Source organism: Eublepharis macularius, chromosome 4 (assembly GCF_028583425.1).
Source record: "Eublepharis macularius isolate TG4126 chromosome 4, MPM_Emac_v1.0, whole genome shotgun sequence".
Lineage (NCBI taxonomy): Eukaryota > Metazoa > Chordata > Lepidosauria > Squamata > Eublepharidae > Eublepharis > Eublepharis macularius.
This window is the reverse complement of record NC_072793.1, coordinates 181,519,736-181,535,411: the sequence shown is the minus strand read 5'-3', so window position 1 is coordinate 181,535,411 and position 15,676 is coordinate 181,519,736. Positions and strand designations below refer to the sequence as shown.

Here is a 15,676-nt window from a genome sequence, read left to right as displayed (position 1 = left end):
AGGCCGGCTACTGCAAGGCCTTGCTTCACGCCGAGGTGCTCGACGTGTCCCACACGGCGGAGAACATCGCTGCCACCTTAAGGAGACAGTTGGACGAGTGGATAGGCCAGGGACCCGCCACCGTGGGATGCATGGTGACGGACGGTGGCAAGAACATGAGGGCAGCGGCGCATCTAGTGAGCCGAGAGAGCGTCTACTGTGCCGCTCACAAGCTTCACCTAGTGGTGAGAGATGCGCTGGGGTTGGGCTCCTCGAAGGAACCCGTGGATACCCGGACCCGTGAACTCCAGTTACTTGTCCAGAAATGTCGGAGGCTCACGGGTCACTTCTCGCGCAGCGTGAAGGCCACGCACGAACTGCGCCAGACACAGGTCAGGACAGGTGTGCCAGAGCACGCTCTGATCACTGACGTCAGCACTCGCTGGAACTCCACCTGCGCCATGCTTGAGCGCTTGGTGGAGCAGCAGGCCGCACTCCACGCGTGGCTCTCCGAGCACCGCGGTGCGAGTCAGGTGGGTGAGTTCAACCGGGAGGATTGGCTCACCATCACCCAGACAGTGGAGGTCCTGAAGCCCTTCAAGGACTTCACTGTGGCGGTCTCGTCAGACACGGCGACCCTCGGTCTGGTCATTCCCCTGGTGCACACGCTCCAGAGGAATCTGGCCACCCTTGCAGACCGGGTCGCGCCCCGTGCTGACCTTGTTCCAGCGGTGCGCGCATTAGTGAGAAGGCTGCAGCAGGGCATAGCTGCCAGGCTAACTCCTCTCACTAAGGAAGAGTCATACATGTTGGCGACCATGTGTGACCCGCGCATAAAGGGCACTTTCGCCGAGCGGGACGGGAACCTCACCCAAGCCAGAGACGGGCTCTGCTCTTGGGTGAGGCGCAGGCAGGCCAAGAGGGGACGCCTGTCGACAGGGGGGACGCAAGAGGGGCCCTGCCGTGCGGGTCCCTCTGACGCCCCCTCTGCGCAGGCCCCCCCCGAGGCCACCACCGGAGTGCCGATGGAGATGGAGATGCTCCGGTGGGCCCTCGTCCCCTCTGGGGTCGTGAGGACCGTGAGAGAGGATCCGGCGGAGGCGATGGTCAGGGACTACCTCGCGGAGCCCTGCGAGTCGCTCTCCACCGATCCGCTCAGCTACTGGGCCAGGAAGGAGTCGGTCTGGCCGGACCTCTCCCTCGAGGCGCAGCGGCTGCTCTCATGCCCTCCGACGAGCGTGGAGAGCGAGCGCGTCTTTTCACATGCGGGCGACATTGTCGGCCCACATCGCACTCGCCTTCTCCCATGGAGAGTCGAGCAGTTGACCTTCCTGAAGGTCAACTCTCGCCTCTTCGATTTCTCAGGACTGGACTTCCAGAGTGACTGAGGTGAGCCCAACTTGTGGCCTGCATCCTCTATGAGTCCAATCCTTTGGAATCGCGCTCTCCCCTGTATAAAACCCTGTATATACAGTTAAAACCGGCCAGTAGAGGGAGGGTGGTTAGGAACCAGTGGCAAAGGGAAAACACCCAGCAATTTGAAAGCCCCCCCCCCCAGGGTATTCAAAACATCTCCCATCACTGAGACATACCCTGTGGGACCAAATTTATTATGAGAAATAATGCCCCAGAAACATGGATTGCTACTGGAGGGAGAAACAGGTTAGATAGGGATTGCTTAGGTGTTTTTATCAGATGAACTCCTTGTAAAAAAAAATTGTAGAAGAATTGTTGTACTGTTTTTTGCAAGTTGATGTTCCGTTCATGTAAAAAAAAGGAAAAAAAACCAAAAAAAAATGTTGTGATTATGTTTTTTAAAAGTTGATTGAATGTTCATAAAAAAAAAAAAACCCAAAAAAATGTTGTGATTATGTTTTTTAAAAGTTGATGTTCCGTTCATGTAAAAAAAAGGAAAAAAAACCAAAAAAAAATGTTGTGATTATGTTTTTTAAAAGTTGATTGAATGTTCATGTTTAAAAAAAAAAAAATTTGATGTTAATGTTGGGTTTGCATGGTTGGGGGATGCGGGTAGAGTGGTGGATGGGCACCGGCCAATGATGATCTCTCACAGATGTTCCCAGGTAAATTCTGAGGCTGGTGTGGGGGTGGGGGGAGACCTCTGCAGAACTGCTCCAGAAATACCATTGTCCAGTGCCTTGGAAGTGCCCAGTTCAGCTTTGTGTGTCTGAACTGAAAGCACAGCCACAGGAAATGACATAGGTTCTGCTGGACCCTGTTGCAGTGGTTCCCCCCCCATTTAGTCATGTTATGGAGGGAGAGTTGTATTAGGCTGGTAGTTATGATCATCTTCTGTTTCCATGCCCTGTTGTGCCCGCTCACTATGTAACCTGCTGTAATGTTCAAAACTTTACTGTTTGTCCATTTCAAAAGAAAAATTGTGTTTAAGATTCTCTGATGTGTAGTTAATTGTGTTGTGTTGTGCTATGAGGGACAATAAGTGTAATATGTTGTGATTTGTTGACCACTTGTAATTTGAAAATGAGAAAATAAAGGTTTTTTAAACTTAATGATTGTGTGTCTGTGTTCCCTTCTTTGATGGGAGGTTGGTTCCCAGCATAGGGAACAATGGGGCAGGCTGGCCAGCCTGTTCCTGGGGTACTGGGTGTGGGGCAGCTGAGGGTGGTTTTGGTTCTGAGACGGGCTGAGTGGAGGATTTGGGTCTGTGTGTGGCAGCTGGGGTGGGGGAACTGGGTTTGTGTGGGGCTGTAAGGAGTGGACTATGGGGGATGAGAGCACTGGTTGTCCCTTGTGCCCAAGTAGGCCCCTGCTACTGTCCTGGTGTGGGCTTCCATGCCTCCATCAGTTGCTGGCCCTCCTTTGCCATCTTTTTCTGAAATTTTCCTAGGGCTGCCAAACTCCTGGTTGGGCTTGAGTTCAGGTTAGAGAGAGTAGTTCCCTACAGAGAAACTGGCTGCTTCCAAGGGCAATCTCTTTAGAGGGCAAATGCGGACCATGGATTCTGGGGGAGATCCCTACTCAGATTTTCCTTTCCACAAGTCCCACCCCCAAATTGCCAGTAACTTCCAAGGCCAGAGTTTGCCACCCCAGAGAGATCCCGTTCCCACCCTCTTAGCCTTGGCATGAAAGTTGTAGCCCCCATGGAACGCTTCCAGGTTCCTGATTCCAAGCCCAATGACACCAATGTAAGACAATCCAGACCTCCATCAAAAATGGATTTTAAGTAGCAGTGGGATTGGGCTGCATTTCAGTCATTCACATATCTGGTTGTGTTCCCAAACATTTAGCTTATGTTTTTTTAAATCAGCGTATGGCACTTAAGGACACTTTTAAATGGTTCTAAAAACATTTTTTTATTATGAAGTATTTAATGTGGCATTGATCAAGGGCAGGCCTTTTGGCCAAATGAGCAGTATCAGTACAGTAAAATTTAGACTAAGCTCATAGGAGGAAAAAGCATTCACACTGTGAAGTGGGAAGAAAGTTTCAATTTACATGTACCATGGACTCCGAAAAAGACATGTAAGTGGGATCCAGACCAAATCAGGCCTGCTTTCTCCCTTGAAGATATCAATTGATGATAGTGCTTATGTCACATCATGAGAAGACAAGGTTCACTAGAAAAGACAATAATGCTAAGAAAAATTGAAGGCAGTAGGGAAAAGAAGAATACCCTAGATGTGGTAGATTGACTGCGGTTTGCAATACATGGACAAGGTTTTTGGGATACTGTGGAGCTCAATATAATTCTAAAGTACACCACAAGTGATTTGAATGCATAAAACATACAGACACATACACATAAAATGTATATACCCCCTCCCCACCAAATTAAAGGTTTATCTTATGCCCCGGTTTTCTCCCCCATGGGAACCTAGAGTGGTTTACACATTGCTGTTCTCCCTTGATTTGTTTCACCCTCATCACAACCAGGCTAACAATAGACAGCTGCTCCATGCCTCACATTGGAGTGACTCCACCGATGGCCTTCTTAGTTGTTGGAGGGGGTGGAGGGGGGGGAGGAAGGAAACAACGCACTCCTGCCCACTCTATCTGGGGCCTAGGTGACCAAATTGCTTGGCCTTGGCAAGGAGCCAGTGGTGGGGCGGCACTGGTTCTGGGGCCCCGTCCAGAACATTTGTCCAGGGCCCCAAAATCACGTAGACTGCCTCTGGAAAACACAACACAATTGTTTACTTAGGCTGAGCCAAGAACATCCATCAAGCCTACAAGGCACAGAATCAGAGTCTGCCAGATTCTAGACCAACTCTCTAGCCATTGCACTACAGTGGATATCTAAAAACTGTTCATACCCCCACCAGCAACTTGAACATTTTTCTCCAAAAGGCACAACTTGGCTGGGTCTCAAAAAGGACTATGATGCATGGGCCTGTCAATGCATACTGGTACTAAGGCTCTGGCCGGGGGGAGGGGGGCATTGTGCCAATGCCACCCTGGCTTTGGAAGGGGACAGTAAAATAGAAGAAATAATCTAGCTTCAGTGCCTCCCCCCCTTCTCTGTCTCTCTCTCTCTCTATAATGTGAGTGAAAACATTACTATACCATCACTGAAGCCTACAGGATACTTAGGGTCTGTTCACACACGCATGATCATTTAATGGCAATGCTCTGGCATGATGATGTTTGTTCTAGGAGGTGATGTGATCATCACACAAGGCTGGGGAGCACGCACAATTCACAGCAGGCAGATTTGGGCCACAAGGGATCCTGCTTTGGCCTGTAGGGCCCAAATCAGCCCACTGCAAAGCACAGGCATACTCTCAGGGCAGCCAGATGACATCAGTGACATCACGGCAGCAGCCCCTGGAGCGTACCTTGAAGGCTCATTCACTGACTTTCCCCCTTCGGGGTGATAGGTGAGAGTGGGGGATCCCCCACCAAGGGGAAACGGATCCCTAATTGTGTCTGAGGTTGTGGAAATCAAATGGGTCATTACCTCCATATTGCTTCTGTCTTTGAGGGACTTACATGCACATTATATTTAACTCCAGATTTCTTGATTGTCAAGGAATGCATGTGGTGGGGGGTAGGGGGGAAGGGTGGGAGAAGGGCACCTGAGGGTGAGGGTGGCATTTGGCATGCAAAATGCCACCCCTGGCAAGACAAGCCTCTCCCAGCTGTCGGTGGTAGAGATGAGAGCAGAGCACCCACTTGGGGAGGCCATGAAATGGCCCCCCCAAGTGGGAGCAGGCTGAGCCTTGGTGGGGGGATGGGAGGAAGGGTGGGAGAAGGGCCCCAGAGGGTTGGGGGGGGGATTTTGTTGCTGTGGTTCCCCCCCATTAAGTCATGTTATGGAGGGAGAGTTGTATTAGGCTGGTAGTTATTATGATCATCTTCTGTTTCCATGCCCTGTTGTGCCCGCTCACTATGTGACCTGTTGTAATGTTCAAAACTTTACTGTTTGTCCATTTCAAAAAAAAAATTGTGTTTAAGATTCTCTGATGTGTAGTTAATTGTGTTGTGTTGTGCTATGAGGGACAATAAGTGTAATATGTTGTGATTTGTTGACCACTTGTAATTTGAAAATGAGAAAATAAAGGTTTTTTAAACTTAATGATTGTGTGTCTGTGTTCCCTTCTTTGATGGGAGGTTGGTTCCCAGCATAGGGAACAATGGGGCAGGCTGGCCAGCCTTCTCTGCGGGTGGTGGGGGGGTCAGGGGGGTGGTTGTCTGTGTGCCAGGGCAGGTGCTCTTTCCCAGGGACGATTTGGCACTGCCACCATTGTGGCACCCCTTGTCTGTGCAGAACTGCCCTGGGAAAGAGAGTTTAGGGGTTCCCAAAAGGGGAGGGCAGGCCAGCCTGTTCCTGGGGTTATGGTGGGTGTGGGGCAGGTGGGGGTGGATTTGGGTCTGTGAGGGGCTACTGGGGGGATTTGGGTCTGTGTGTGGCAGCTGGGGTGGGGGAACTGGGTTTGTGTGGGGCTGTGAGGGGTGGACTTTAGGGGCTGAGAGCACCTACTTGGGGAGGCCATGAAATGGCCCCCCCAAGTGGGAGCAGGCTGAGCCTTGGTGGGGGGTGGGAGGAGGGGTGGGAGAAGGGCCCCTGAGGGCTGGGGGGCATTTTGCATGCAAAATGCCACCCCTGGCAAAGGAAGCCTGCCTCTTCATTTTTTCCCCATAGGAAATAATGAAGAGAGATCAGCAGCAGCATGCTAACAATATGCTGCTCCTTTGCTTTCTTATGGGGAGGATGGGGGGACCTGCTTTGGGGGGCCATAACATGGCCCCCCAAAGTCCAATCTGTCTGAAACTTGGGTAGTTGTTAGAGAAGGGTTAGAGGAAGGTCCCCACCAATTTTGGGCTTATTTGGTGGGAAAATGCCTCCTCCAGGCGTCCTGAAAGACGGAGGCATTTTCCCAGCAAAAAAACCCGAAAGAATCCCGAAAGAATGCCGAAATAATGCCGAATCCCGAATCCCGAAAGAGATTCTTGTTTCGGCTTTCGGCTAATGCCGGTAGAGAATCTTGTTTCGGGTAATCCCGAAACAAGAAAGCCGAAAGTTTTTTCCTTGCACACCCCTAGTGAATACCAAACATCAAACAGATGGCAAGAAAAATGGAATTATTCTTTTTTTTTCAGCCTCTGGCATATACTGAGACAGTGAAAGTCTCCAAGAAATACAAACTCAGAATGTTGCCCAGAACTGGGCTTCTGTTGGTTGAGTCCAGTTAAATATATTGCGGACCAACGGCAACGCTCATGGGAATCACACTCCAGAGGAAGGCACGGAACGTGCTGAAAATTCTTACCGCCAAATCTGGCCAAACACCTCTTTTGGTTTCGCTTGTGCACGGTGCAGGCCAAGGGAGCCCCTTAAAATGTGCGGGGAGAACAGACAAGGGCCCCCTTTGGATCAGACCAGGGGCCCATGGAGCTGTTAAGGACAAAATCCACCCAGGTCGCAAGCATGGAACACACCCACGTGTGCAAAAACACACACACCCCTCCTCACACAGATGCCACCTGGGCCGTTTCCTCTTTAACTTGTTCATTCTGTTAAAAGTTTAAAATTGCAGAGAGCCAAAGGCAGAGGGGGGGGGTCAGTCAAGAGGCTCCTGCATTGCCAAGAGGGGCAGCACCCGCCGCCTCCCCCCTCCCCCCCCCCACTTGTTGGGCCGACGTTCATTTGTGCCCTGGAAATCTGTAATACCTGGGACGTTTCCTTTCCAAGGCAATTTCATTCTTGCTTCCCCGGACCCGAGTCTGCCTCACTTACTGACCTGGTTAAGCCTTCCCTCGTGGTAAAGGCCATTTAGGAGAGGGGCAACTGCAGCCAGGGTTCAGCCCCCTCTCCTCTTCCCCCTCCATCCCGTTCACACGTGCTTTCCCCCCGCCCCTCGCCCCAGATCCGTGCACGCCGCCCTGAACCCACCTCCCCTGCAGGCACGAAGAAGCCGAAGTCTCCCTCCGCCTGGAGAGGCCGAGAGAGAAGCCAGCCGCGTTGAACCTCCATTGCCGCCAAAGCTCCTCTGCAGCCCTCCTCGAGGCCTGGGAAAGGCGGGCGGGCCTCTCTGTGCGCGCGGGGCCTTCTGGGCGTTGTAGTTTCTCCCAGAGCCCAAACGCCATAAAGAAGCCCAATGGGGAGGGAAGGGGAGGTTTCCCGGCTCTCCTGCCTCGGTGGGTCGAGAAGCCTCCTAGGAGGGCTCCATGCAGGAGAGACCAGCTTGGGAAAGGAGGGCAGGCGGGGGGGGGGAGGGTTTTTCTGTCCGACTCTCCTGGTCTTGTCCTTCTTTTGGTCCTCCCCCCGGGAACTACATTTCCCAGGTGCCCTTGCGGCCCCGAATTAAAGTGGCTGAGAGAGCTTAAGATCTCAACCCCTGGGGTCGCCGCCTTGCGCTGCTGGAGGGCGGGGTGGGCAATTGCCCTGTGTGGGGTCTTCTATGCCATGCTCAGAATTGGGCTTGAAGAGTGTTTTGAATGTCTGACCGTAAACTGACCTTAAATAATCTTTGAAACAGCAATGTCCCCTTAATAATTTGAATGCATTGTGAGTTATTTGAATTAATACATTTGATTCATTTTAATTTTATCCTCTTATATCCCCTGACAAAGCATACTCTGAAACATGAGATCAAATAAGCGACTCTAATGCCCCTTGCTCCATTTTCTTCTTATTGGTCCAATGTGCCAGGTTGCCTGAGTACTGCAGAATTTGCTATAAGGAATTTTCCAGGGTTTTGGACCTGTTACTTTCTAATGTTGGTAGGACCAAGCTGGAAGGGTACTCAGCGGATCAGTCTAGATGTTCTCAAGAGATCCCCCCCAAATATTTGCCCCCAGCAAGGAAAGTCACCCCCCTCCTTTTACAAGCAGAAGAATTACAGAAAAATTATAGAGAAAAGAACTCTGCAGCTGCTCCCGTATTCTTCAGCTTTTCTATTCTGATATGCAGTGCCTCTCCCGCAGTGTTTGGCTTGTGTGACTAATGTGGATGGGAGGAGAGCAGAGGCAGGACTGGGGATAAGAGAAGAGCCAAGGAGAGGCCCTTGGCCAGTGGCAGAGCTCCTGTTTTGCCTGTCAAAAGTCTGTAGTTCAATCCAGGGCATTTGAAAAGGGTTTCTGACAGGAAAGGGCTGGAAAAGGTGAAAGTACGGAAAATCAGAAGGGGGTGATGTGGGAGATCCGGCAAAGAGATCCGGAGCAGAGGAGACAGCAAGAGGTGGAGAGAGGAAGGAAACTCCCTTCTCCTGTGAGGACTCCTGGACCTCTTTCTTGTATTCCTCTATTAAAAATTGTTCTTGTTTGTACTTAATTCAGATTTCAACAGTCAAATATGTTATTGTCCAGCTTGGTGGAATGCAATATTAAGAACACTTTCCTGGGAGTAAGCCCCATTGAGTAAAATGTCTTTAATTTTTAGGTTACTGAGAAGAACTCTAAAACATGCACCGGTTGAAAAATTAGCCTGTCCTATAGCGCTGATGTAACATCAATAATTCAGTATTGTTTTATCACGATCAGCAAAACTCAGCAACAAATCAGGGCAAAATATTGCTTACTAAAAAGGAAGTCACAGATTTAGAAGCTGAAATGTTCAGAAAAATGAACAACTACAGAAAAAGGTACTTCTTTATAATCATGTGATCATTTTATAATTAGTGCTGTTCAGGTGGTCATTTCATAGAAAAGGAGCTGGAGGAACTCATTAGCATAACTCATTAGCATATGCCATGCCCTCTGACATCACCAGAAGTGTGTCAGTAGCACGACTGATTTGTATATGCCACACACACCCCTGACATCACCTATCCTGGCTGTTTAGGAACCCAATCCTGGCCATTCAGATGCGAAATTGGGCCCAAAATGGCAAAAAGGGGCTGAAAAGGGGCCCAAAATGGTCAGGATCGGGCTGCTGCTGTTCTGGAGAGTGATCCACTACCCGTCAAAGGCCTGATCCGGGCTGTTTCGGCCCCAATCCAGGCCAAAACGGGCTCAAGATGGCTGAGGGTCAGATGGGCGGGGCCACCTGTCATGTGACCTCTTCAGGGAACTGCCAGAATTGCGTTCCTGTACGGTCCCCCTCGAAATGAGCCCTGGTGCTGTTGTGGGTGGATAAAATGTGCTCTCAGAATAACACAACCACATTTCCGGACAAGGTGCTAATATTGCATCCCAGGAGGGGGCAAAGACTGGTGCATGGCGATCTTCCACTGTTTGTGGATCGAGTGCTAAGCAAGTCAGGAACAAGGTGAGTGTGCAAAAAAGCCCAGACAGCCAGCTGACATAGGCCAAATGCTCTGGTGTGCTGCTCTTAGGCACGTGTCCAGGGTTCCCTCCCCCTGTTCTAAAGACTGAACAATGAAGCCTGTATAGAGCCTTTCAAAGGGCCCGCTCTTAGTGCAAAGATCGCATTCAGTTTTGTGTTTTATTAGCACAGAGATAAAAGGGATGAGAATGCTTCCCTATTCCTCTAATTTTTTGTCTAAACCCCCCTTTTAAAATTGTTCTGAATTTCTTCACTACAATAGCATGTGGTCATGAAAACATTTGTGATTTACTGCCCAACCCGAAGCAAATTTATTTAGAAGTCAATTCTGCTGAGTTTAATCCACTCCCAGGTGGCACCACACAGGCCTGAAGTGATGAAGTCCAGCATAAGGCTCAATTTCTTGGAAGTGTTCCTCTTTACCAAAGTTCCAAAGAGTTTATAGCCATAGGCCGTCACAATTTACCAAACATCGACTAATAAACAGTTAAATCCATTATCACAGTTTGTAGTGGTTAATTAAAATGAATTAAAACATTACAGTATGCCAAACTATCCCAGGAATCACGAAACAGCCTCATTCAGTACCACCTTAGATCTTATCTTTTTGGCTGCGAGTGCAAACTGAGTATAAGACACAAGATTATCAATATCAGATAACAAAAACAATCTTCTCCACTGCAGAATGTGTTTGTGACTGATAGGATTCTGGCCAATAATTTAGCTCTGGGTACACTATATAATGGACTATACACAATATAATGGACAATAAAGTAGGTAGTGGGAAAGGTTCTCCACTGCAGGTAACCCACAAATGCAGGTGTGATGTTCCATAGGGATGTGAGAATAACGCCCTGCCAAAAGAGCTGTCTGCATCATCTGGAAGAGCAGAGCAGTGAAAGACACTCTGAGGTTACAATGAGAAATACTGGCTAGGTAGGGAGATCTTAAGTGGTCAAATTTGATTAGTTTATACCAAGGAGCTGCCTTAGTTTTTAATGTTGATAGCCAATCCATCACTGCATCTGACTTGTAGATCCACTCCTTAAGTGGGAGGTTGTTGGCTGAGACCCTTAACAGGTCATCCGGGATAGTATACCTTTTGCCAATGGTGGATAGAAAGCTAGGGTGTGTGGGGTCTTTGGACAGTAAGTAATTTACTGATTGGCAGCTTAAGGAGTCATAACTGGAAAAATTGATCCTTTTCCAGTATTTACAACTGCAAGGTGTACCTGGACTCTAAGGGAGGGGAGTCCTGTTTCGGCCCTCATCAGAGTAGCAGGAGTGCCTTTGGGTAAAGCCAAAATCCGTCTCAAGAATTGGTTTTGGATTACCTCAAGACTGGTTAGAATATCTTCCTTCCAACCCCACACTTCAGCTCCATATAGGAGGTGAGAGACTACCTTGCGCTTAAATAATTTCAGTGCTGGATGTCCCTCTTTACAGTCCTTCTGTGTATGTGTCATGTGCCCTCATGTTGTCTCCAACCTGTGTCAACCCTATGAATGAAAGACTTCCAAACAGCCTATTGTTAACTGATTTACTAAGATCTTGCAAACTGGAGGATGTTGCTTCTTTGATTGAGTCTTGATTTCCTTTTCTGTCGCTTCTTATAATGTTGCCCTTCCAGCTACAAAGACAGGCTGGCAGGTTCTCCCTGGAAGCTTAGCCCACTTTCTGCTTTGTGCACTGGATTATGTGCTATCAACTAACACAGCTGGCAATGTGTCCTTCCCTTGCGCTGCCATTCTCCCTTCTCTGATTTTCCCCTCTCTATCGTCCAGATACTGTTAGTCTGTTAGTCGCTTGCGGTTTCATCGTCTCTCCAGACCTTCTTGGATAATTCTAGCACTCTGGACCCTTTCCAGTCAGGTTTCAGACCAGGGCATGGGACAGAGACAGCACTAGTAGCATTAGTGGATGATCTCTGTCTGAATATTGCTCCTCCTGGATCAATCTGCAGCCTTTGACACAGTAGATCATGCCATCCTGTTAAGGGGTTTAGAAACAGAAGTGGGCATCAAAGGATGTGCTCTGGCCTGGTTTAAATCGTTTCTCATGGAACTGACTCAAAGGGTTGCTGTCGGAGATCAGCTATCTCCAGAACGGGAACTATCTTGTGGGGTTCCCGCAAGGCGCAATCCTATCTCCCATGTTATTCAACCTCTACGTAAAACATTTAGAGGAACTCATGCACAGCTATGGAGTTGGATGTTATTGATATGCAGACGATACCCAACTCTATATCTCACTATCCAAGTACCCGCAGGATGCAGTAGAAATCGTAGATCACCGCCCGACAGCCGTGGTGAAATGGCTGAAAAATATCTTTCGGTCCCTCCTCTTCTTTACACAACACAATGAACAGCTCTTCACCTTTCTCCATCCAGGATATGAGGTCAGGTTTGGCAATCAGAGATCCTTAGTTCAGGAAAATAACCCCAAGTTGATTATTGTTCTCTGTGCACATAAATAGAAGTATTCTCTTCTCAATTAATAATAATACTGAACTTCTATATTGTCAGCCTTTGCTCAATTTATTCACAAACAGCAAGCACAAATGCCAAACTGATTCAGAACTGGCCATCTGTCAACCCTCGTGTGAACACTTTGTGTACTGAAGGAGATACACCTTCAATCAAGCTGCGGTTGAAATAATCTTTTTGCCGATTGCAAGAGATGTCCTTTCATTTTTTGCTTGTGACATATTGCTTTGGGAATTGAAATTTGGAACATAGAACAACATGAAGGAATTGACTTGTTTCAAGCGGTGAAGATGGGAAGAAATTAGCCCGCAATGGAGTTTTAGATTAGAACAAACTAAGGGGACTGTTTATGGTGTGGGGTTGTAAAACTACACATACTATGGGGAGACTGAACATGAGGTGCCTTAAGGGAGGAGAGAGAAAAATATGCATGTTTTGCTCACCGGGGGTAGTATGTAAGTTTGTTTGAAGTTAAGAGAAAGGATGGAGGGGAGAATAAGGAGGGAATTAGAAAGATATATGATCCTTGTCAGGGAAAGCTACCATCAAATACTTCATTGAACAGACAAGGCAAAACTAAATGATGATGGGATGGTTATTCCCCAGTGTGCTTATTGAGTTGTATGGTAAGGTTTCTACTATCATTGAAGCTCTTCCCATGTTCTAAGTATTTATATGGGTTCTCCCCTGTGTGAACCTTTTCATGCCTAGTTAGGTGGTTAGTCTAAGAGAAGTTCTTCCCACACTCCAAGCATTTATATGGCTACTACTGTGTGAATCCTGTGATGTTTAGCGAGGCCACTACTATGAGAGAAGCTCTTCCCACATTCCAAGCATTTATATGACTTCTCCCCTGTGTGAATCACATAATGTTTAGTGAGGTCACCACTACGTGAGAAGCTCTTCCCACACTCCAAGCATTTATATGGTTTCTCGCCTGTGTGAACCTTATGATGGCTAGTTAGGGAAGCTTTCTGAGAGAAGCTCTTCCCACACTCCAAGCATTTATATGGCTTCTCCCCCGTGTGAAGCTTTTGATGGGTAGTTAGGGAGCTATTGATAGAGAAGCTCTTTCCACACTCCAAACATTTATATGGCTTCTCCCCTGTGTGAAGTTTTTCATGGCTAGTTAGGGAGCCTTTCTGAGAGAAGCTCTTTCCACACTCCCAGCATTTATATGGCTTCTCCTCCATGTGAATGTTTTGATGGCTAGTTAGGGAGCCTTTCTGAGAGAAGCTCTTCCCACACTCCAAGCATTTATATGGCTTCTCCCCTGTGTGAACCTTTTGATGGACAGTTAGGGAACCTTTCTGAGAGAAACACTTCCCACATTCCAAGCATTCATATGGCTTCTCCCCTGTGTGAACCTTTTGATGGCTCATTAGAGTACCTTTCTCAGAGAAGCCCTTCCCACACTCCAAACATTTATATGGCTTCTCCCCTGTGTGATTCATTTGGTGCCTAGTTAAGCGGCTATTGAAAGAGAAGCTCTTCCCACACTCCAAGCATTTATATGGCTTCCCCCCTGTATGAACCTTTTGATGGCTAGTCAGGTGGCAATTCTGAGAGAAGAGCTGCCCACACTCCAAACATTTATATGGCTTCTCCCCGCTGTGAAACTTTTGATGTCTAGTTAGGCTGCTCTTCTCAGAGAAGCTCTTTCTACACTCCAAACACTTATACGGCTTCTCCCCTGTGTGAACTTTTTGATGGCTGTTTAGGGTACCTTTCTCAGAGAAGCCCTTCCCACACTCCAAGCATTTATATGGCTTCTCCCCTGTGTGAACGTTTTGATGGATAGTTAGGATGTAATTCCGAGAGAAACTCTTCCCACAGTCCAAGCATTTATATGGCTTCTCCCCTGTGTGAACCTTTTGATGGCTACTGAGGTCATAATTCCTAGAGAAGCCCTTCCCACACTCCAAGCATTTATATGGCTTCTCCCCTGTGTGAACCTTTTGGTGTCTAGTTAGGAGGCTATTGAAAGAGAAGCTCTTCCCACACTCCAAGCATTTATATGGCTTCCCTCCTGTGTGAACCTTTTGATGGCTAGTCAGGTAGGTATTCCGAGAGAAGCGCTGCCCACACTCCAAGCATTTATATGGCTTCTCCTCTGTGTGAACCTTTCTATGTTTAGTTAGGTGGCCAGTTTGAGAGAAGCTCTTCCCACAATCCAAGCATTTATATGGCTTCTCCCCTGTGTGAACCTTTTGGTGTCTAGTTAGGAGGCTCTTGGAAGAAAAGCTCTTCCCACACTCCAAACATTTGTATCGCTTCTCGCTTGAGGGCATCCTCTGAATTTTAGTCAGCTTACTATTCTGAAAAAAAGTCTTTCCACATTCCAAGTGTTTATATGTTTTCCAGCATGTTGAAATGTTCTGACATATTTTAAGTCTGAGTTTGCATCTCAATGTTTTGGCTTTCCTGGGACCTTTATGACTTTTCTTTCTCTTCTGCATTTCATCATGGCCTGGGATCTCAGCTGTCTTCCTGCTCAAGCAATGGGCAAGCAATTTCTTCCTCTGCTTCTGTTCTGATTCCTTTTTGCTTCTCTGCTGCTTCTTTAGTACCACTTGATCCCCCGGTTTTGCTTCTCCCTCCAGATCTTCATTTTGTTCCACAACTGCCTTTCCTCGTTCCTTCTCACTTGCCATCTCCCTCACATCTGCAACTGCAAAACAGAGACAGAAATCAAATTTTTAAAAGCAGGACATAAAAAAGGTAAAAATATCTTTTAGCAAGTAAAATGTGTATAGTACTTTTTACACTGAGAACTGGGGGCCTGAAATAATTACAGGAACATGTAATCACTAGCAACAAAGCACATTGTGGGGAAAAATACAACGGGCTCTAGAAATGGGAGGGCAGATAGGCAGGCATTCCTTCCTCCTCCATCACTGATCTTGGCTGGTGAAAGGGGGGGGGGTTCCTGCTTCACGCGTGATTTCTTTTACTTGAAGGGGGGGTTCCTACCTGCTGCATGTCTAATACAGGCCAGGAAAAGGGGGGGCGGGCATTGCCACCTGCTCAGCTTCTGACCCCACCTGGGTGAAGTGGAAATGGGCATTGCTTCCCGCGCCATGCCTGATCTCGGTCACGTGAGAGGGTGATGGGCTTTGCTATTTGCTCCATGCCTGAGACAGGCCGGGTAAAGGGGGGTGGGCATTGCCAACTGGTCTGCTCCTGACTGCAGGCGGGTGAAGGGGAAACAGGCATTGCCTTCTGCTCCATGCCTGATTACAGATGGGTGAAGGGGGTGGGTTTGGCCATCAGCTCAGTGCCTTATTTTGGTAGGTTGAAGGGAGTGAGCATTGCAACCTGCTCTGCTCCTTCTCCCGGCTGAGTGAAGAGAAGAGCATTGCCTCCTGGTCTGCACCTGAACCCAGCCAGGTGAAGGTGTGGGGAGGGCATTACCCCCTGCTTCACTCCTGATCCCAGCTGGGTTACAGCAGCAGGCATTGCCACCTGCTCTGCTCCTGATCCCAGCTGGTGGAAGTGGGGGTGG

General features: G+C 48.2%; 1 protein-coding gene across 1 annotated transcript in view; it reads right to left on the bottom strand.

Moving 5' to 3' along the window:
* The window catches only part of LOC129326995 (zinc finger protein 91-like), a 51,840-nt gene that overhangs the window by 22,000 nt on the left and 14,164 nt on the right, over nt 1-15,676 (bottom strand). The window contains exon 3 of the mRNA XM_054975358.1: nt 12,939-14,842. Coding sequence (XP_054831333.1) covers nt 12,939-14,842 — 1,904 coding nt within the window. The remainder of the gene's footprint in view (nt 1-12,938; nt 14,843-15,676) is intronic.